Source organism: Trematomus bernacchii, unplaced genomic scaffold (assembly GCF_902827165.1).
Source record: "Trematomus bernacchii unplaced genomic scaffold, fTreBer1.1, whole genome shotgun sequence".
Classification (NCBI taxonomy): Eukaryota; Metazoa; Chordata; class Actinopteri; order Perciformes; family Nototheniidae; genus Trematomus; species Trematomus bernacchii.
In genome coordinates, this window is record NW_022987584.1 from 20,001 (window position 1) to 43,183 (window position 23,183).

Genomic DNA, 23,183 nt, shown 5'->3' on the forward strand with positions numbered 1-23,183 from the left:
TTGCACAGGGGGGAAGACATATCTAGATCATTGCTGTATACTAGTTGCACCTGAGAGGCAAATATTGTACTTTTTAAAGTCAATAGTCATTTTGATACATTTTTTTGTTGATTTTCTTTTCCTCTAATTACTTCACATGTCATTCTCTGTTTCCTTATACTTTTCTTTAATTTAAGGGTTATTATACAGAGTGTGTGTGTCCAGATTGAGTTCAGCAGTGTGTTGTGTGTGTGGTGTTTTCAGCACACACTCAGCCCCCTCTAGTGGAAGAAACCTGAACTGCAGCAAAACAAACTTCCTCTTTATGTCACTTCCTTATGAGTGGGAGTAGAGAGGAGGTCGGAACATAATCATACAGTTTGGGTTTAAGCTCTTTTGAGGGATTGTAAACCCACTAAAAAAGCCCTTAAGTGATGATAATCCCCTTAAAGACCATAAGTAGAAAAATAAAGGATTGGTTCCAACTAAAAGTCACAGAAATACACCTTAAAACGAGGATATTGCTAAATATTTGTTTAGCTGTTTATTGACATTAACAATGTATGACTGGAAAGTGAATCTTGAATTCAAAGACCTGTTTATTTTATTATTTATTTTTGTAATTCATTTCCCACTCTTTGGCTTTTCCTCACAAAAAAGCACTTATTTTTGCCAAATGTTACGCAAAAGTTCTTCCGAGCTCAGGTGAGATCTGACGTCACGCCGGAGCTAAGTCAGAAGGGCGAGGGATGTCCAAATATGGTGCGACAATTTCCGGGGGGAAGATGTCGCACCATATTTGGACATCCCTCCTAAAACACTCGCAGCTCTCATGCTTGTTTTCTCAGTTGAATGAGGAGAGAGGAGGAGGAGGGGAAGTTTTTCAGGAGTCGAAAAAGTGACTTTAAGACTTGAAAATCTGCAATTTAATCGATCAATCGGTTCGTTTTCTGCCTCAGGTGCATAACTAAGGAACTTTTGGAGCAGTTTTGACCCCTTTGAGGAGTGAAAAGACGCAGAAAGCAACGCACACAGGTGAGTTTCTCAGTTCCTGTTTACGTTTTCCTGTCCCGATCTAAACTTTCCGGACTTTTATTTAAAGTGTAAACACAGCTTTAACGCTTAAAAATACACGCCGATTAATCGATTGGTCGATCTGTTAAACATAAATTGTGTTTTTACTTAATTTAGTGAGAAAAACATCAGAATTAGAAACAATTTTAGTTTGTTTTCACTTAAAATGAATGTCTTTCGGTGCCTACAATAAATAATCCAACATTTAAACACAACGTTAACGCTAAAAATACACGCCGATTAATCAATTGGTCGATCTGTTACATTTTAATCGTGTTTTAACTTTATTTAGTGAGAAAACACCAGAATTTAAGTACATTTTTGTTTGTTTTTCACTTAAACTGAACGTATTTTGGGGCCTACAATAAGTAATCCACCTATTAAGATGAAATAACAATTCGGGAAAATGATGTAACTAAGTAGGTATAATATTCACAACATCAATATGAAATATGAAAATATAATGTGGTCAATCAAATTTCAGAAATTGAGTAAAAAAAATGGTATTATGATTTCCCCAACCCCACATCTTATTGTTTTTTTTCTGATAAGTAACTAAAACCCTAAATATAACAGTCTGAAAAGAAAATGGAAGTGATATTTAAATATGAGGAAGTATTTCACTTCTACCTTTTTACCTACATCGTTTGCAGACATTTTATTTATTTCTGTGAATGATCTTGTGCATGGTTATTATTATTATTATTATTATTATTATTATTATTATTATTATTATTATTATTATTCCACTTCCTGTTTACAGCTCTGCAGAATCACACTGGGATTAGCTGTGATTAGATTAAAGACACGAGAACTACATTTCCCAAAATTAACTCTGATTCAGCAGCACAAGACTCACAGGAGGAGACCGCTAATATCTGAAGAGAGAGAACCATCAGCAGGAGAGGACTCTTTAAAGTAGAGACACTACATACTGATATACACCTGAACATCAGCAGGAGAGGACTCTTTAAAGTAGAGACACTACATACTGATATACACCTGAACATCAGCAGGAGAGGACTCTTTAAAGTAGAGACACTACATACTGATATACACCTGAACATCAGCAGGAGAGGACTCTTTAAAGTAGAGACACTACATACTGATATACACCTGAACATCAGCAGGAGAGGACTCTTTAAAGTAGAGACACTACATACTGATATACACCTGAACATCAGCAGGAGAGGACTCTTTAAAGTAGAGACACTACATACTGAAATACACCTGAACATCAGCAGGAGAGGACTCTTTAAAGTAGAGACACTACATACTGATATACACCTGAACATCAGCAGGAGAGGACTCTTTAAAGTAGAGACACTACATACTGATATACACCTGAACATCAGCAGGAGAGGACTCTTTAAAGTAGAGACACTACATACTGATATACACCTGAACATCAGCAGGAGAGGACTCTTTAAAGTAGAGACACTACATACTGATATACACCTGAACATCAGCAGGAGAGGACTCTTTAAAGTAGAGACACTACATACTGATATACACCTGAACATCAGCAGGAGAGGACTCTTTAAAGTAGAGACACTACATACTGATATACACCTGAACATGAGATGTCCTCTTTATATTGTGAGTAATTTCTCCCTCTGCTGCTAAATACCTCCGCTGCGCACAACATTTCACACCACAGTGAACGTGTGCTTGTATACACACTGTTAGAGCTGCACAAGGCTTTTATTTTGTATTTAAAAAGATAGAAAACATGTCACTTTTTAAAGCTCACTCTCAGCCCTTAAGCAAAGTGTACCAGAAGCTAAAAAACGTTATTTTGTTGAATTCTGGTTCCTGCTTGATAAGGACGTCAATGTTGACAGACTACTACCAAAGCCAAGTGTGAGCGTGTGAAAAGCCCTGTGGCATTAAGTGTGTGTGTGTGTGGGCGTGGGTGGGTGTGTCTGATTTAAAGGGAGTGGCAGCCTCAGGTGACTAATAGTCAAAACAGTCATTCTAATTTAAGCCTTCTTCCATGTGTGTGTGTAAACAGTGTGTGTGTGTGTATACTGTGTGTGTGTGTGTGTGTGCGTGTGTGAGGTCAGTCACCCGCAGGAACTCGATTAAGCAATAAAGAAAAATTCCTGCTTCACAAATCCAGGCGTCACAGCAGTTAAAAACTCCATTAAAAATGTCCCTGATCTAGTGACGCAGGATTCCTCTGACGATAACAACGCTGCTGCATATTACAAAACCAGGTTACAGAGAAACTGCATTAGATTAGTTTAAATGTGATCTGCTGATAATTTAAAGTTGGAAAAATCAAGTCTAATGTATGAAAAGTGAGTTGTTATGAATGCAGTAAACGTGGCTGAAAGGTGAAGGGAGTTTGCAAAAGGCTTTGTGGTAGTTTGGAGTTTTTTGAGAATACAAATCAGAAGTTTCAAGATGTAAAAATAGTGAAATAAAATTGACATAATGCTGCAAGCAAAATGCAGGTATAATCAGATTGTCAAATTAAATGATGTACAGTAGAATAAAATGCTGTTTATTGTAACAATATATACATTTAAATAAAACAAGTAGAAGATAAATATATTACATCTCCTGTATAAAAAGCCTCTGTTACATTTTTTTAATACAGTTTAAAGAAAGAATATTTAAATATTATTTGCATTTATAGTAATGTTTATGAACCCTAACCCTGTAATAATAATTATTGTATTATTTAGACGTAGAATAAAATACTGTATATTGTAATTATATATAAATATTATATTTGATTAAAAGGGAGAAATAGCCTATTTACAGAAATGTCTAATATTGGGCATTTTTCCTATTAATTAAACTAATAAATAATTACATTTCTTTTTTATATTTCTGTTGAATGTTAGGTGGCAACAAAACACCTTTTGTTTGTATCTGTAGTTATATTTATATAGAAATAAATAAGAAAACTAATTAAAAAATGTTCTAAATAAAATGTTTTTTTGTCTTTTTCAGATTTGTGCTGACTCATCCTCATCGACCAACCCCCTGCCACCATTTTGACTTCTTATATCTATCAACATATTGAGTTTTAATCAGTAATGTCTGACTTTTCACCCGTTTCGTTGGATTATTGAACCAATAGAAGTCAACACCTGATAGAGGAATATTTGTGAAACTCAAGCTTTTTATTTTCAAGTTAAGCTGATTTTTATTGGTCAGCTGACTCATTCCAAAGCCTGTGATTGGTCGTGACACAAGAGAAGTTCTTCCTTATTGGTCGATGAGGAATTAAAGTGCAAACTGACTTTTGACCAGTTTTTCGTTGAATTATTGAACCCGGAGAAGTCCACACTTGATAGAGGAAGCCTTTGTCGTCTCGTTGAACTGATTTCAATTGGTCAGCTGACTCATTCCAAAGCCTGTGATTGGTCGTCATACAACAGAAGTTCTTCCTTATTGGTCAAAGAGGAACTAAAGTAGAAAGTGTATTTTCGTTGGATTAGTGAAGGGATTTTGTTAAGCCTTTTTCGTGTAGTTGAACTGAGTTCAATTAATCAGCTGACTAATTCCAAAGCCTGTGATTGGACGTTGAATAAAATAACGTCTTCCTTATTGGTTGAAGAGGTATTCAAGTAAAAAAATGGCGGCTTCAGAGCTGATCCAGGACAGCGACGACATCCGGCCCCACTTGGAGGTCAACGTCACCACAACGGATCCGGAAACGCCTCCTCCAATTATCGCCAACGGAAACCCCGTCTGTCACGCTTCCTCACCGACGCCGACGCCATCGCCGCCCGCCAACGGGAAAAAGACGGCGCAGGAAGGCAACAACATGCTGAGCAGCATTTTGAAACAGAACCAGCTGATCCAGTCTCTGAGGCAATATATATATATATATATATAATATGCCGTCAATAACTGTGCAATATATACCTGGCTGCTAAATCCTCAGAACTGTTACAGGATGTGTATTCTGTAAATTGTGTAACTTTTTTTATTATAATTGTTGTATCTTTAAAGGTCCCCTATTATACTGTTTTTCATCAATATATCACAGGTCTCAGATATATACAGAGCCTGTCTCTGATTGGCTGAAACACCAAACAGATCATGGCAGCATTACCCATAATCCCCTCTGTTTCAGCCCTGTTTCCAAAGTGCTGATTCTCTGTCTGTTACTTCAGATGAAAATAAGGAGCCCCTCCCCACGCCCCTCTGAGAGAGATTTGGTTACAAAGAACTCAATGGTGCTCTAGGAGGAGATTCAGGTGATAAGGTGGTGGGGTGGGGGGTTACCTTGGTTGGTGATTGGCTAATGGTTACACAAGACAACACATCGTTATGACATCATAAAGTGGCCAAAATCTGATCAGCTCATTTTCAGACAGGTTGTTATAAATGGATCTGGACAAAAAGAGAGAGAATCTTTTTTCCTGAAACTTCCAGAATCTTTACACATGTTGATGGAGAAGAGACATGAAAAAGTGGATTTTGTATAATAGGTGACCTTTTAATACTTTTTTATGCATGCTTCTTAGTTAACATTAAGCTGTCTTTGGCTCTTTTCTGCTGTAACAATATAAATGTTCCCCATAATAAAGTTATTCTGATTCTGATTCTCAGCAGCCGGCTGCAGCGCCGATGTGACTACGTGAAGATCGCGGTGTCGGAGGAACGCGCCGACCACCTCCCCGCCGAGTGGTGGAAGACGGGCGTGGCCTTCCTCTACTCCGTCTTCATCCTCTTCTTCACCACCGTCATCATCACCGTGATCCACGAGCGAGTGCCCGACAAATCGGTGAGCCCGCCGCTGCCCGACAAGTTCTTCGACTACGTGGACCGCGTGCCGTGGGCGTTCACCGTCACCGAGGTCAACGGACTGATCCTCTGCGGACTGTGGCTGGTGCAGCTTTTCTTCCTCAAACACAAGTAGGGTTACCCCATATCAATACTATTACTACTGCTACTACTACTATTATTATTACTACTACTACTACTACTACTACTACTACTACTATTATTATTATTATTATTATTATTATTATTATTATTATTACTACTACTACTACTACTACTATTATTGTTACTACTGCTACTACTACTATTATTATTACTACTGCTACTACTACTACTATTATTGTTACTACTGCTACTACTACTATTATTATTATTACTACTGCAACTACTACTACTACTACTACTACTACTATTATTATTACTACTACTATTATTACTACTGCAACTACTACTATTATTATTATTACTGCTACTACTACTACTCCTACTACAACTACTGCTACTGCTACTGCTACTACTACTATTATTATTATTACTACTGCAACTACTACTACTCCTACTACTACTACTACTACTACTACAACTACTGCTAATACTACTACTACTACAACTACTGCTACTACTACTACAGCTACTGCAACTACTACTACTACTGCAACTACTACTACTACTATTACTACTACTACTACTACTACTACTACTACTACTGCAGCTACTACAACTACTGCTACTACTGCAACTACTACTACTACTACTACGTGTTACACAGTACAAGTACGATTACCCCAATCTGTACTACTACTAAGGCGAAATTAAATACGGTGTATTGCAGTGATAACTATTTAGATAAATAAGTATATGCAAGATGCGAACAGATGAATGTTATGGATGTTGTTTCAACAGTTCCGGTGTTTAACAGATGTTGTTTCAAGACAGAACAGTTTGTAGCTGGGGTGATGGGGGTCTTTGATAATCCTGAGGGCTTTCTTCCTGAGCCGCTGGGAGTAAAGGTCCTCCATGGATGGCAGCTCCGTCCTGGTGATGTGCTGTGCAGTTTACACCACCCTCTGTAAAGCCTTACGGTTCAGGACGGTGCAGCTGCCGTACCAGGCCGTGTTGTGTAAATGACTTTAACAATTGAGCGATCTAACTTTAGACTTATCTAACGTTGACTTATCTAACGTTGACTTATTGCAACAGCTAAGGGAAGATGTCCCTAAGTGCTAGCAGCACGGATGAAATGTATATATTTGAAACGTCTTCTCTCTGCAGAGCTATAATCGTCCGTCGCTGTTTCTTCATGATCGGGACCCTGTACCTGTACCGCTGCATCACCATGTACATCACCACTCTACCGGTGCCGGGGAAACACATGGTCTGCGCCCCAAAGGTACAAATACACAACATCCTGTACATTTACTGCATGTTTACCTGTTCCCTCCTTACAGTATGTTCTGTTTCCTGCAGCTGTACAACGACTCGACGGGGAAGATCTGGAGGATTCTGAGTCTGATCTCAGGAGGAGGTAACACCCAAACACTCAACTGTTAAAAATATACAATACAATACACAGCTTTATTTATAAAGCACTTTAAAACCTCCAGACCAAAGTGCTGTACAGTCAAATAAACAAACAAACATTCACAAATCACACAGCTCAGCTCACACACCATAAAACAAGTACAAGTAAAAACAATAGACAATTTAAAAGCAACAATCTACGAGATGTTAAAATGCTAAGGAGAAGCGGAGTGTTTTAAGGAGCGATTTAAACGCAGTGTGGAGGCCCGTCTGATTTGCAGGGGCAGATCATATAACTAAAGACTGGTCAAACCTTTCCACTGATTTTGTTGTTGTTGTTTTGTTTCTGTTTGTTTGTTGTTTAGGTTTGTCTCTGACCGGCTCTCAGCTGATGTGCGGTGACTTCCTGTACAGCGGTCACACCGTCATGTGTACGCTGTCCTACCTCTTCATCCAAGAGTGTGAGTACACACACTTTAAAGCAAACTGCAGACATGTCCATTACTCAATTTAATGAGATATTTTGTGAGAAATTAGTTGGAAAATCTTGGTGAATCTTTCAATATTACTTATCAATCTTGAATTAAAAAGGAAACAGGCTTAGAGGCATGTTCATGTATTTCAAAGTGGATCTTTCCTTTAAAACAGTGATACAGTTTTTGGTAAGAAAAGCAGTTACTTGTAAAAGAAGTGTTTCTTATGGAAATCAGTCAGTTTTCTTCTTTCTGTGCAACCAGTCAGATTACATACACGCTTCGGGGATGTTTGGTTTACGCCAGACGGGTTGGACTTTTTAAACAGCAGGCGAATTGATGTCGTTACCAGAATGAAAGTATTTTGAGACGTGACATCCACTCTCGATCTCAGTCCGCTGATTATTTCAAGCAAGCAACTAACTGTCTATATTCAAATACTAACATCTGTATTTATGTACACATCAACATCTCGCGTCAAAACCAAAAATAATCTTCACACATCCATAGTGTGATGTACAGCAGTGCTATGTCCAGGAACATGTGTGTGACGTGTGTGTGTGTGTGTGTGTGTGTGTGTGTGTTTTTCAGACTCCCCCCGGTGGATGTGGTGGTATCGATGGATCTGTTGGTGCCTCAGCGCCTCGGGGGTTCTCTGCATCCTGATTGGTCACGAGCACTACAGCATCGACGTGGTGGTCGGGTACTTCGCCACCACCAGGACCTTCTGGTGGTACCACACCATGGCCAACACACATGTAGGTTCACACACACACACACACACACACACACACACACACACACACACACACACACACCGGCTCGGTTCGCTGACAGCCGGCATATCCCTTTATTTTTCATGTTTTTAAACGGCATAATTTAAGTTGCGCTGACATGCGACAGGCTCTACCAATTTGTGTGGGCTGGGCAAATAGACACAATCAAATATGGTGCTTTTTAAGAATCTGAAACCAGTAAAGTGTTATTTTTGATTAATACGTATTCGTGATTATTTTAGCAGTTAAATTACATTTCTTTGCCAATAAAAGGTCAGAAAAAAACCTAAAATAAAAACAGTAAAACAACTTTCAAGACATATTTTTGTTTTAAATACGTATACCTCATTATTTTATTCAAATAGACAGTCTTAATCCTATCCTATTTTGGGCAAATAGACACAATCAAATATGGTGCTTTTTAAGAATCTGTTATTGTTTTATTAATAAGTTCTCCTGATTATTTTCTCTGCCCAGGCTCTGCGTCAGGCTCCCAACAACTTCCTGTCGAGGACGTGGTGGAACCCAATCTTTAACTTCCTGGAGAAGAACGTCAGAACCACAGTTCCCGTCGTGTTCTCGTGGCCGGTGGCGCTGCCCTCGTCCTGCAGACAGCGGTACCGGATAGTGGAGGGAGGGAGGGACGAGTGAGGATTAACCATCATGCATCCTGTTTGAACAAAGCTTTATTTATTATTATTTCCTCTGCTTGACACTGAAAGGACGACGAGTTTACATCATCAGGAACGCCTGGGATTTATTTTTACAGGACGGACGACGGAGAAAATCAGTCAATCCATGGTTCCTCTTCTTTGTTTTGAATGTAAATGTATGTAAATGTAAGCGTATTAACAAAGATGGCGGCCGCTTAAAGCATCTGCTGCTCTGATTCCTGCAGCTGGTGCTTCTGGGTTTATCATCAAGACAAATGTCCTCAAAATGGGTTATTTTTTGTAAAATGTTGTAAAATAGTCCACAAAGAGTCCTTACGCTGTGTAGTGAAAGCTTGTTGTTTAGCTAACACATGCTAGTGCACTAATCGTAACAATGCGAGGGCCTGCTATGATGATAATAATGATATTTATATATCTTTATGCAAACATTAAGGCACATGTTACAGCGCCCCAAAAAGTGATAGTCAGTCAGATTATTTCTAAATTGTTAGTTTGTTAGCTAGCCAGAGATTCATGATCAAAGATATATATAGCTAGAAACGTAGCATTTTGAGATTTAATCCTTATGGCATTGGTTAAAAATATGCTTTTGCATCCGTGAAAGGTAAATGTACCACTTCCCAACAAATAACAATAAGGGTAAGTATTTAAATATGTAGAATATAATTTAGTTTGTTAGCTAGACAGAGATTTACAACCTAAGATTCATTACTAGCGGAAATCCTCAGTTTTGAACTTGTTTAGGTTTTGGATTGCGGTTAGCAACATGCTAACTACAAAAAAAAGTAGCCTCCATGAATGGTGAATGTATCTCCTCCCAACCACTAATTATGAAGCTGAATGTTTACATATTGAGAATATTTCTTACTGTTTAGTTGTTAAACTAGCTAGAGTTTCAGGACCTAAAATAGTTAGCCATTTAGCATTTTCATGGCTACGTTCAGTTTGGTCAAAGTTGTTCAGACATACATGAACGGTAAATGTAACATCTACCGACAAAGAAATAAAGAGATTATTTCTGAGTGTTGGCTAGCTAGCTTCAGGGTCAAAGCTGAACTGCTAGGGACTTAGCATTTTCACAGCTAATTTCATTACTTTGGACATATTTGCTCATTGTTTTGGGTACAGTTAGCCACATGCTAACTACAGAAACAAGGGTTTTGAAAAGTAAGAGTAATATATGAGTATTGTTGTACATTTCTTTCTATACTTTATTATTGTTAAGTTATATTTACAAGTCAAAATGTGTTTATTGTTGAGACGCTGAGTTCAGTGTTCTCCTCTTCTCTCTTTTTTTACACTGTTCTTTATTGTAAAATAAACAATTTGAACTTCCACCAGTTGGATTAATGAAGATTAATGTTGTTTCATAAAGCTCCATCAAAAGTAAAGTTCATTATAAGTGAACTACTACATTAAAGAGGCAAATAGAGCACTTTTTCCTCCACTACATATACAACTCATATTTTATAAAAACATAATAAAAGCGAATAGGTTTTGATGCAGTACTTCATCCTAATTAGCCCAGTATTTTACAAAGTATTTAAAATTGGCTTAACATGAAAAACTACAAGATTAAAAACAGGGAAATATAATGACCTAATACAGTGTATGGAGCAATCCTTCAGAATGAATACTCTTACCTTTGTATTTACGCTTAATTAACACATTTTAATTCAGGACTTTTACTTTATTGGAGTATTTTTCCAACATTTTATTCACACTTTTACTTTAGTTAAAGGGGACCTATCATGCAAAATGCACTTTTGTACGTCTTTTCTACATGAATATGTGTCCCCGGTGTTCCAGGGAACTCACCAAGTGTCAGAAAACACAACCCTCTCTATTTTCCTCCATACCCAAATCTCTAAAAAAGGGGCTGCAACGGATCTGATAAAAACTGATCCAGATTTTAACACTGTCCTGACGTCAGGACGGTGGCGCTACGGCTATTGGGCCAACTCCACCAATCAGGAGGAGACAGCCACGGCCATTGCCGTTCGAAAGCGCTGGAGACGCTGTAGTACATATGCCAGGCCTGTAGGTGGTGCTGTTCTCACAGAATCTGCCCTTGCAAAAACAGGGGTAAAAATGTCAAATTGAGCGAAATGAGGCATGGCTAAAATGCATGATCTGTTTGGTATTTTGAAAAAAAAAAAGTATAAATATGCCTTATATAGGTATGGTCCTACACTATATTATTATAATATAGCATGATAGGTCCACTTTAAGTTTTTATTTGCTGTTTTGTCTCGACCTGGGACTGCTTCCTGTCGGCTCTTGGCTCCTCTTCCTCTTCCTTTTACCCTGGAAAGAGAAGAAGAAGAATGTGTAGATTTCTGAAGCACAAACACAGAATATATATAATGTTGTTGTTGTTGTTGTTGTTTATGCAGGGCTTTACGTACGTAGTTATCCCTGGCGGACCAGCCGGGGTAAAGCTGCATGTGGAGCAGCCTCTCTTTCTGGGCCAGGTCGTAGTATTTAGATTGTTCAGAGCGAGACAGAGCGTGCCACTGAGGAACAAAGAGGGGTTAAAGGTTATTCTTCCTTTAGCTTAAAGGTCCCCTATCATACTGTTTCATCAATATATCACAGGTCTCAGATATATCCAGAGCCTGTCTCTGATTGGCTGAAACACCAAACAGATCATTGCAGCATTACCCATAATCCCCTCTGTTTCAGCCCTGTTTCCATAGTGCTGATTCTCTGTCTGTTACTTTAGATGAAAATAAGGAGCCCCTCCCCACGCCCCTCTGAGAGAGATTTGGTTAAAAAGAACTCAATGGTGCTCTAGGAGGAGATTCAGGTGATAAGGGGGGGGGGGGGTACCTTGGTTGCTGATTGGCTAATGGTTACACAAGACAAAACATCGTTATGAAATCATAAAGTGGCCAAAATCTTTTTTTTTTTTTTTGCAAATCACTATAGGAGGCAGTAGTTGTATCATTTCAGATGTAAAACATTTAGAGCAATGTGTTTCCCAATGTGCACCTGGTTTGATACTTTCATAGAGTGGTGCAGTGATGAGTCTTAAAACCAGAAAGTGAGTTAGCATTTTATCACTTCCTGTTCCCTCGTCTCAGAGCCAATGGGATCTCTCCATAGGATTTAGGAAGATAGCTGGAAATAAGGTCTGTGGTTGAGACACATTGAAGAGACGGATCACGTTTTGTTCTAGGACATTAAATCCATCAGCAGTGACCCCACTAGTGATTTCTGAAGAGTTGACGTGTCTGAAAAACGATGGTTGTCACCAAGTGGCTGAATAGGACTACAGAAGTCGTGGAGGACGTTGTACGTCATTACGCCGAACACATGAACACTCCTCTAAGTTTGTTTCTGTTCTGCTTGAAAGCAAGTACCTGCCTCCTGCAAAGTGTTCAAACAAATGCTTCAACTCGTACCATTTAGAATCTGTATGTTTCAATATGGATCTTAAAGGTGGGGTAGGTAAGTTTGAGAAACCGGCTCGAGATACACTTTTTGTTATATTCCATGGAATGCTCTTAACATCCCGATAGCAATGAATATCTGAAGTGCTTTGACAAAAAATCCATTAAAAAAACTATCATCTGTGGAAGCCGTGGTACTGTAAAAAGCACGACCAATCATTTGAGCCGGCCCGGCTAAAATAACTGGATGGCCTACCTGCCTGTCAGCCTTCCATCTGTGCACAAACTTATCTCGTGCCCTCATTGGTCATGTGCGCGTTCGTGTGTGTTGGGGGAGGGGCTCTGTAAGGAAGTGGCAGATTTCTTCCGGCTGTGTATTTTCAAATTCTAGCGATCTCGAGCCGGTTTCTCCAAAATGACCTACCCCACCTTTAAGTTGGCGTGACGTTGAAGTCGTGCTGCTGTACTCGGCTCTAGTTCCTTTATAGCATAACGTTAGCATTTTGCTTCTGGCCATTAGATTTATGATTAGAACATTATAGAAATAGGGTAGACATGTGGAGATTATCCGGCTGAACAAAACGTGCATTTATCAAACAGGTTCGTTTTCCACAGATCTTATTTCGAGCTATTGTCCAAAATCCTATGGAGAAATCCCATTGCTTTTCTGTCGAGGGAACCAGCAGCCTACTTCAAGGTAAATACGTCATCCCTGCACCGCTCTATAGCAAGAGATGACAGGTGAGATAACCCTTGTGACATCACTATGACATAATTATAAGTGGGCGTGGCTTACCCTGCGTCCCAGGATGCGGTTGATGGCGGCACTTTCTCTCTCGCGTCCTTCCTGCAGAACTTTGTGTCTGGTTTCCTTCATGAAGAGCATGAAGGCGTTCAGAGGCTTCTTCACCGTCTGTCTGAGAGCGAGACCACAGAGGAGTTCAAAAGTCAACATTTGACCCAAACATAGATGACTCGGGTCAGTGTGCAGACACTTTGTTGTTCACCAAATAACAGGAAAGTGAAATGTGTGTGAGAAGAACCATAAATCTCTCTGTTTGTTCTCATGGATTTTCTAAAGTGCTTTGTGAGGAGGATTTCTCGTGGAATTCTTTTTGTGGTTAAATGTGAAACTTATATTAAGTGAGTAATTAGAACAATTAGAAGTGCACAGCCCCGACTATTAAAGCAGCAACAATCACTAGGAAAGCAGAAAATAAAAGTCTATGTTCTTGTACACATCGTATATTATATTTACATGTATATAGACATGTTGCACTACTTTTTATTTGTATTTTTGTATTTTATTATATATGTTGCTTTGTTGGAGGAGATCAGGTCAGAAAATGTCATATCATTTCTACACCGTAGCTTAGTCAAGAATCTGTGTCTAAAGTACCGTCTCATAGCTTTCAAAACGAATGCTTTCTGCAAAGACGGTATATCATTGTTGTCGTTGTTGTCATGACTAACCTGACAACACAAGCTCACCTGTTGATGCCGTTGCCATGGTAACAGGTGTCTGCCCCTAAGGAGTGGGCGTCAGCTTGTTTGGAAGCGGCTGCACCGATTGGTCCGCTGTAAGGAGGGGAAGGGGGGAGGAGTCTGTCGCTGTAAAGGAGGAGGGGCACGAGAGGGTGGACGCACTCCTGCAGAGGAAATAATAATATACAAATCATAATAATAAGATACAATAAATATGTATACAAATATTAATTAAAATATGAATTTGAACCAAAAACATAAATTCAAAATATAAATCTGAACCAAAAGTATCAATAATGATAATATTTATTATTATATTAAATACAAAATAATACAATGTATTTATAGGGCACCTTTTAATTGTAATAATTAGAGTTAACATTCATTAAAATGCTACAAAATAAATGTAAACAACATATTTGTTGTACTTTTTGTCGAGGGAACCACGTATAATATCCCCACAGTACTCTATAGTATGCATTTAGAGTATTAGTACACAAAAAGTACTTGATGTTACAGGAAGAGACGGCAGCTTGTAGGTTTCTCCTCTCAGCGCTGATTCCTTCACACTAACTGTGTTGGATGGATAACAAACTGACCAGAGGGAAACATAACAGCACAGTATGGCACACACACACACACACACACACACACACACACACACACACACACACACACACACACACACACACACACACACACACACACACACACACACACACACACACACACACACACACACACACACACACACACACACACACACACACACACACACACAGACACACACACACACACACACACACACAGACACACACACACACACACACACACACACACACACAGACACGGCCTGAGGTCAGTGCAGGGTTTTACATTTAACACTGATTGTGTTAGAAGGGGAGCGTATTGGCTTAAAGGGGTCATTTGTCCACACACACACACACACACAACACACACACACACACACACACACACACACACACACACTCACTCACATTAGCAGCAGTGTGTGTTGTGTGTGGTCGCCCCCCGCTGGTCTGATCCAGGTACTGCTGCTGAGGTTCACACCAGTCAGACACCTGAAATGTACCTGAGAAATGAAAATGAAAAAAACATCACTTTTTTAATAAATAAATATATTTGTATTATTAAGTTGGATTAAGGATATTAATTGTATGTCGTACCTGCAGGGCTCTGGTTCAATCCAATCTCCTAAACAATAATAATAATTCAATTAGTTCACACTCATATTGCGGGACATCAATCAAACATTTTATACATTTTTACAAAAAGTAAGTAAATATTAAATATAAAGTGCATTTTTAAAGAGCACGAGAACAAAAAACAGCACAGCCAATATATATTAATTAATTATATTATTCGTTATATTTATACATTTTTAAATAATGAACTTAAAATGGAGAAAGGTGACCCTAAATAATAATTATAATAAAAACTTTTCTTACAAATATTGTTGACAAATGATAATAAAGACTGTATTTAAATGATGCAGTAAAATCACATGAATTAGATCAAATAAAAGATTATCTTAAGATGATAAGAGATAATACAATAATAACAACTAATTTAATAAAACAGTAATACAAACTCACCCCTCTGCTGGACATCTGCTCCATTTGTTAATAATAATAATAATAATAATTTGAATTAAAACAGGAGAGGAGTGGAAGATCTTCAGACCTCCAACTGGTGGGATTAAATCATGTTTGTGATGATATACACACCCAAACCACCCCCCCACGACACCACACACACACACACACACACACACACAACACACACACAACACACACACACACACACACACACACACACACACACACACACACACACACACACACACACACACACACACACACACACACACACACACACACACACACACACACACACACACACACACACACACACACACACACACACACACACACACACACACACACACACACACACCACACACACACACACACACACACACACACACACACACACACACACACACACACACACACACACACACTGTCAGTCATTGTTTGCCTTGGGTTGCTCCGCTGCCATTGCTCATTTTCTTGTTACTCAGTTTCTACACTTATTTATGCAGCGAGGAATAATAACAAAATGCGTTTCTATTATTTTGTCCACCCCATTCACTTCAATGAAGGTATGCTGAATAACCTACACATCTCCTTAAATAAATAATCATGAAGTTGTATCACCGTCTGTCCGTCAATGAACACGCAAAACACTGACATTTAAAATGAAACTAAAGCAAAAATAAGCCAAACGTAATCAGAATTATTGAATTAAAAATGGGAAAAACTGAGCATTTCCTTTATAGTGTGTTTCACTGTTTATTGTTTTTATTCACCCACGGAACTATGGGTGGGGGTATTGTTCCGCACAGACATTTGAGTTAGCCGGACCTCCGGTTTCCTCGGTCAGTTTTTCCAGACTTGAAGTTGTTTACATTCTGTTTTCATGTCTATTAAAAGTCTAGCTTGTTCTTTCGACACACCGCCTCCGACTCCCGTCTCTCGGCAGACCCCGACATAAGTCTCGTAGAAGTATCCGAGACTGAACCGAACATGGCAAATAACGCAGTTTTTCTCAAGAGGTGCCGTTCCCCCTGCACCTACAAGGCAACGGGAAACGCCAAGGCCTGCGCTCAGTAGTGGCCACGAGCGTGGGCACATCCAACCCAATCCTGTTAATCAGGGACACCCTCTCTGGTCGCAGACTCCTGTGTGACACTGGCGCCCAGTGTTTTAACACCTTCTCAGTGAGTTTCCCGACTTGACGCAGCCCACCTTTTCCGCTGCCACTACCAAACACGGGGTCGAGCACCACATTGACACTAGAGGCCCCCCAGTCTACGCTAGGGCCCGGCGGCTCAACCCTGACATGCTGGCGTGTGGTGACTACCGCCGCCTTAACGACGCCACTACGCCAGACCGCTACCCGGTCCTTCACATCCAGGACTTCTTTGCACACCTGGCGGGCAAGCTGGTCTTCTCCAAGGTGGATCTGGTGCGGGGCTACCACCAGGTTCCGGTGCACCCCTCGGACGTCCCCAAAACTGCGGTGATTACGCCGTTCGGGCTGTTCGAGTTTCTGCGTATACCATTCGGACTTAAGAATGCAGCTCAGTCCTTTCAGCGGCTGATGGATTCGGCGCTCAGAGACATGCCATTCATCTTCGTCTATTTAGACGACATCCTTGTCGCTAGCTCCTCTGAAAAAGAGCACCAGGCACATCTCCGAGACCTTTTTGCGAGGCTCAACTAACACGGCCTGATTATCAACCCGGCGAAGTGTCAGTTCGGGTTGTCCTCCATCCACTTCCTCGGACATCTCATCAGCAAAGATGGAGCAGCCCCCCTCGCGTCGAAAGTGGAGGCCGTGTCCGCCTTTCCCCGACCGCCCACAGCTCGGGCGCTCCGAGAGTTCCTCGGGATGGTGACGTTTTATCACGGGTTCATCCGCCGGGCTGCCCACACCATGCGCCCGCTGTACGAGGCCCTCAAAGGCAAGTCCCCCAGCCAGGCCATAGACTGGACGGCTGAAAGGGAGGCTGCTTTCGATGCCACCAAAGTCGCCCTGAGCGAAGCCGCCATGTTGGCTCACCCGTCACACAAGGCCCCCATCGCTATCACCACCGATGCATCTGACTACGCTGAAGGCGCGGTGCATGAACAATGGGTCGACGGCGCCTGGCAACCGCTCACTTTTTTCAGTCGCCAGTTGACCCCCAGGGAGCGCAAGTACAGCGCTTTCGACAGGGAACTCCTTGGCCTATAGTTGGCGGTTCGCCACTTCTGTTTCCTGCTGGAAGGCCGTGAGTTTACGGCGTTCGTGGATTACAAGTCACTCACATTCTGCATGTCAAAGGTTGCCGAGCCGTGGTCTGCCCGACAGCAACGCCAGCTGTCGTACATATCTGAGTATACCACGGACATCCGACACATCGCTGGTAAGGCTAACGTGGTCGCGGACTTCCTCTCCAGAGCGGTCATCAGAGCTGTGCAGCTGGGCCTCGATTACCTCCGCATGGGCGCTGACCAGGCCTCTGAGCACCAAGGCCTCGGTCACAGGATTACGCCTGGAGGAGGTCGCGGTCGGTGACTCGGGCCCAATGGCCCGAGGCCGTTTCCCTCACCTCAACGGCAGCTTCTGACGCTTTCATCGGCACGTGGGTGGCGCACTTCGGGACCCCATCTGACCTCTCCTCTGACCGCGGCTCTCAGTTCACCTCGGAGCTTTGGAACGCTGTTGCTGAATGTTTGGGGGTCAAGCTGCACCGCACCACCGCATATCACCCCCAGGCTAACGGATTATGTGAACGTTTTCACCGATCCATGAAGGCGGCCCTGCGTGCCGGCTTGACAAACGGCAACTGGGTGGATAAGCTCCCGTGGGTTATGCTCGGCCTCAGGTGTGCCCGCAAAGAAGACCTGCAGTCCTCGTCGGCGGAGTTCGTCTATGGCCAGGCGCTACGAGTCCCCGGGGAATTCATTCCCGCCGCCACTGTGCCTTGGTCTGCGGCCGGGCAGCGCTCCTCCCTGCTGGAGACCGCCGGGACATTCACGCCCGTCCCCACGTCGCAGCACAGCAACCCAGCTTTCCGGGTGTCCCCCGGACTACGGTCGGTGGATTACGGTTTTTATTCGCCACGACGCCCCCTGCGGCCCCCTGCGGCCCCCTTACGACGGCCTGTTCAAAGTCATACGACACGGGGACAAGAGCCTGGTGGTGGACGTTGGTGGCAGACCTGAGACTGTGTCCGTCGACAGGATTAAGCCTGCTCATGTGGACGTTTCCAGGCAGTTGGAGTTGGCTCTTCCCCCACGTCGGGCCGTCCTCCCATACCCTACCCCCCAGGGGTGGCCCTCGCCCTCGTTGGTGCCCCTGCCCTCGCCTGCGGCCCCGCCCTCCTCTGCCCCTGTGGTCCGTACGCGCCGGGGTCGGGTGGTCCTTCCTCCCCGACGCGAGGATTTTGACTATGGGTGAATTCTGGGGGGTGGGGGGGGGGGCTTGTGTGGTGGGTTGACATAATTCACCCACGGAACTATGGGTGGGGGTATTGTTCCGCACAGACATTTGAGTTAACCGGACCTCCGGTTTCCCCGGTCAGTTTTCCCGGGCTTGAAGTTGTTTGTATTCTGTTTTAATGTCTAATAAAAGTCTAGCTTGTTCTTTCGATACACCGCCTCCGACTCCCGTCTCTCGGCACTACACCGTATAAAAATGATTGAATTACTTAAAATCACTTTGCATAAATTGAATCTTAAATAATAATTTTAAGTAAATAAAAAAATGTCTTCTAGAATTCATCTTTTATGTTTTGCAACATGAATGTTGTTCCTTTCTTTAACAACTTATTTTTTAAATGCCACATCTTATTATTAAAGGTATTATTATCATTAACATTTTATTTTAACTTATTGTGCTTTTATAAATATTTGTATTTTATTTATTATATATTTTTTAATATTATTATATGTATTTTTTGAGATTAAGTATTCATAATTGGAGCAACTTTCAGAACGCCACGTTTTCCCCTCAGATAAATAACGTTATGTATTTATTTTTAATAGATTGGCTTTCATTCTTTCTGTTATTATTTGACCACTAGATGGCACTGTCTGTTTTTTCTCCTGTATTTCAACAACGTTTATTGAAAGACAACAACTCCCAGGATGCATCAGCTATTATCCGCCCTTGATAACAGTGATACACTCGTTGAGACTGTAAGGATACACTGGACATGGATGTATTATAATAACGTTTAGATTTTATTTGAATCATTAGGTTTTAAAAGTTATAACATGCTCTAAAAGCTGAATCCATTGTTATTTTATCTCTCCATTCCTCTGACTGACAGAGAGCGGAGGCGGGGCTTAAGGGAAAACTCTACTGCGCATGCTCTGTGGGCCCACGTCTGGGTACTTCTGCTCTCGACCACGCTCTCAGGCAGGATCCAGTTGTTGTAAAGCTTCCATCAGTCGGAGTCTCTATCAGCTCTCATTCATATATATCTGTGATATATTAGAATATAACCCGTTTCTCTCAGGAGAAGAAGAGACGAGCTTTAGAACAATTCCACCTCTTCATCCGGGTCCTTATCTGCTGTGAGCTGCTCCATGCTAGGTGGCTAATGCTAGTCGATGAACATCAACAAACTGAAGATCAGAGAGGAGCAGAAACACCGGGTAATACTGAGTACTTTTACTATAATACTGTGTACTTTTACTCCTAAGATTACTGAGTACGTTTACTATAACACTGAGTACTTTAAAACTGATCATACTTAGTACTTTTTTTATTTGGAGCTGTTCATCGATCATTCCTCACAGCAGGCTCACCTCGTTAAAGATGGCGGCGCAGACAGCAGCAGCGGCCCCTAGCTCTCCCGAGTCTTTAGTGTAGACCGAGAGGTACTCAGCGGCTTTGGAATACGTTCAACCTCGCCCTCGCCTGCTACCTACATGCCGAATAGGAGACTCCGCAAGCGGTGTGGGAGGAAGCAGAAGAGGGGTAAGCGCGGAGGCATCCGAGCTAGGCTAGCAGCTAGCCCACACAGGCCCGCTATTCCGAGCATTCTCATGGCTAATGTTCGCTCACTGGACAATACCATGGACATCATAAGACTACTCCGGTCGACCCAGAGTGGGGCGACAGAGTGCTGTGTGTACGTTTTCACGGAATCATGGCTAAATGACAACATCCCAGACTCTGCCATTCAGCTCGACCGGCTAACATGCTACCGCTCAGACAGAGTTAGCGGGGGAAAGGCGGTGTGATTGTTCACATCAGTGATGCTTGGTGTAGGGACGCTGTGGTTTTCTACAAACACTGTTCACCGCTGGCGGAGTTTATGTTCGTGAAGTGCAGGCCTTTCCATCTTCCCTTACCCTAACCTGCTAGCAGGATGGAGTTAATTCCTTCCCACCTCTGCTGTTAAGCCACTTCTTAGCTGTATATTGGTTTTGTGTTGACTGCAGTGTTAATACTTATTTCAGAGACCCAGCAGGAGAAGGAGCACTGAGAGCAGCATGGAGGAGAACAAATAGACCCCCAGAACTCAGGTCAGTATTCATTTCCTCTCAATATACAGTCCCCTCCAAAACTATTGTAACAGCAAGGCCAATTGCTTTATATTTGCGCTGTAAACTGAAAACGATGTGGTTTGACATCAAAAGGGTCAGTATTTCAGCTTTTCTTTCCAGGTATTTACATCTAGATCTGTTAAACAACTGAGAAGATAGCACATTTTGTTTACACCCACCCATTATTCAAGTGAACAAAAGAATCGGAACAGATACTTAAAATAATGTGAAACGTGAATAATACTAGTATTTAGTTGCAAATCATTTGCTTGCAATAACTGCATCAAGCCTGCGACCCATTGACATCACCAAACTTTAGCATTCTACTTTTGTTTTGTGTTGACTGTAGTGTTAATACTTATTTCAGAGACCCAGCAGGAGAAGGAGCACTGAGAGCAGCATGGAGGAGAATAAAGAGACCCCCAGAACTCAGGTCAGTGTTCACTTCTTCACAATATATTCCTATCACTGTTATCCCTTACACTGGGGGACATTTGGGTTATTTAAGGACTTGAAACCTGTACTTTTATTTAAGGAGAAAACAAACTTCAACATTGTGGGGTTTATTTTACAGACTCTTACTTTTAGATATGGTTTCAGGTGTATATCAGTATGTAGTGTCTCTACTTTAAAGAGTCCTCTCCTGCTGATGTTCAGGTGTATATCAGTATGTAGTGTCTCTACTTTAAAGAGTCCTCTCCTGCTGATGTTCAGGTGTATATCAGTATGTAGTGTCTCTACTTTAAAGAGTCCTCTCCTGCTGATGTTCAGGTGTATATCAGTATGTAGTGTCTCTACTTTAAAGAGTCCTCTCCTGCTGATGTTCAGGTGTATATCAGTATGTAGTGTCTCTACTTTAAAGAGTCCTCTCCTGCTGATGTTCAGGTGTATATCAGTATGTAGTGTCTCTACTTTAAAGAGTCCTCTCCTGTTGATGTTCAGGTGTATATCAGTATGTAGTGTCTCTACTTTAAAGAGTCCTCTCCTGCTGATGTTCAGGTGTATATCAGTATGTAGTGTCTCTACTTTAAAGAGTCCTCTCCTGCTGATGTTCAGGTGTATATCAGTATGTAGTGTCTCTACTTTAAAGAGTCCTCTCCTGCTGATGTTCAGGTGTATATCAGTATGTAGTGTCTCTACTTTAAAGAGTCCTCTCCTGCTGATGTTCAGGTGTATATCAGTATGTAGTGTTTCTACTTTAAAGAGTCCTCTCCTGCTGATGTTGAGGTGTATATCAGTATGTAGTGTCTCTACTTTAAAGAGTCCTCTCCTGCTGATGTTCAGGTGTATATCAGTATGTAGTGTCTCTACTTTAAAGAGTCCTCTCCTGCTGATGTTCAGGTGTATATCAGTATGTAGTGTCTCTACTTTAAAGAGTCCTCTCCTGCTGATGTTCAGGTGTATATCAGTATGTAGTGTCTCTACTTTAAAGAGTCCTCTCCTGCTGATGTTCAGGTGTATATCAGTATGTTGTGTCTCTACTTTAAAGAGTCCTCTCCTGCTGATGTTCAGGTGTATATCAGTATGTAGTGTCTCTACTTTAAAGAGTCCTCTCCTGCTGATGTTCAGGTGTATATCAGTATGTAGTGTCTCTACTTTAAAGAGTCCTCTCCTGCTGATGTTCAGGTGTATATCAGTATGTAGTGTCTCTACTTTAAAGAGTCCTCTCCTGCTGATGTTCAGGTGTATATCAGTATGTAGTGTCTCTACTTTAAAGAGTCCTCTCCTGCTGATGTTCAGGTGTATATCAGTATTTTGTGTCTCTACTTTAAAGAGTCCTCTCCTGCTGATGTTCAGGTGTATTTCAGTATGTAGTGTCTCTACTTTAAAGAGTCGTCTCCTGCTGATGTTCAGGTGTATATCAGTATCTAGTGTCTCTACTTTAAAGAGTCCTCTCCTGCTGATGTTGAGGTGTATATCAGTATCT

General features: G+C 41.5%; 2 protein-coding genes and 1 pseudogene across 3 annotated transcripts; 2 read left to right on the forward strand and 1 right to left on the reverse strand.

Moving 5' to 3' along the window:
* The first annotated feature begins 814 nt into the window (after positions 1-814).
* Positions 815-10,323, forward strand: LOC117480843 (phosphatidylcholine:ceramide cholinephosphotransferase 2-like). 2 transcript variants are annotated; one of them, XM_034128325.1, is made up of 8 exons: positions 815-1,014; positions 4,018-4,884; positions 5,629-5,934; positions 7,075-7,192; positions 7,270-7,327; positions 7,689-7,784; positions 8,388-8,554; positions 9,050-10,323. In XM_034128325.1, exons 2-8 carry the CDS (start codon positions 4,646-4,648, stop codon positions 9,221-9,223), a joined length of 1,158 nt encoding a protein of 385 aa, XP_033984216.1. In that variant the 5' UTR covers positions 815-1,014; positions 4,018-4,645; the 3' UTR covers positions 9,224-10,323. The 2 variants fall into 2 exon arrangements, with proteins under 2 accessions (XP_033984216.1, XP_033984217.1); XM_034128326.1 differs by having other exon boundaries at positions 5,632-5,934.
* A 1,158-nt stretch (positions 10,324-11,481) lies between these two features.
* On the reverse strand, positions 11,482-15,766 carry LOC117480832 (transcription factor 7-like). The gene is made up of 5 exons (XM_034128317.1): positions 15,743-15,766; positions 14,133-14,290; positions 13,438-13,558; positions 11,655-11,762; positions 11,482-11,553 (listed from the first exon to the last, which is right to left on the reverse strand). Exons 1-5 carry the CDS (start codon positions 15,764-15,766, stop codon positions 11,482-11,484), a joined length of 483 nt encoding a protein of 160 aa, XP_033984208.1.
* Positions 15,767-20,238: 4,472 nt separating this feature from the next.
* LOC117480788 overlaps positions 20,239-23,183 on the forward strand; it is a 119,215-nt pseudogene continuing 116,270 nt past the window's right edge.

Coding starts and splice junctions, on each gene's coding strand:
- LOC117480832 (XM_034128317.1), bottom strand. CDS start 15,766: ATGGAGCAGATGTCCAGCAGAGGG. Junction 14,291..15,742: donor AGCAGATGTCCAGCAGAGGG/GTGAGTTTGTAT, acceptor TTTCCTCTGCAG/GAGTGCGTCCACCCTCTCGT. Junction 11,763..13,437: donor ACCGCATCCTGGGACGCAGG/GTAAGCCACGCC, acceptor TTTGTTCCTCAG/TGGCACGCTCTGTCTCGCTC.
- LOC117480843 (XM_034128325.1), top strand. CDS start 4,646: ATGGCGGCTTCAGAGCTGATCCAGGACAGCGACGACATCCGGCCCCAC. Junction 4,885..5,628: donor CAGCTGATCCAGTCTCTGAG/GCAATATATATA, acceptor TCTGATTCTCAG/CAGCCGGCTGCAGCGCCGAT. Junction 7,193..7,269: donor ACATGGTCTGCGCCCCAAAG/GTACAAATACAC, acceptor TGTTTCCTGCAG/CTGTACAACGACTCGACGGG.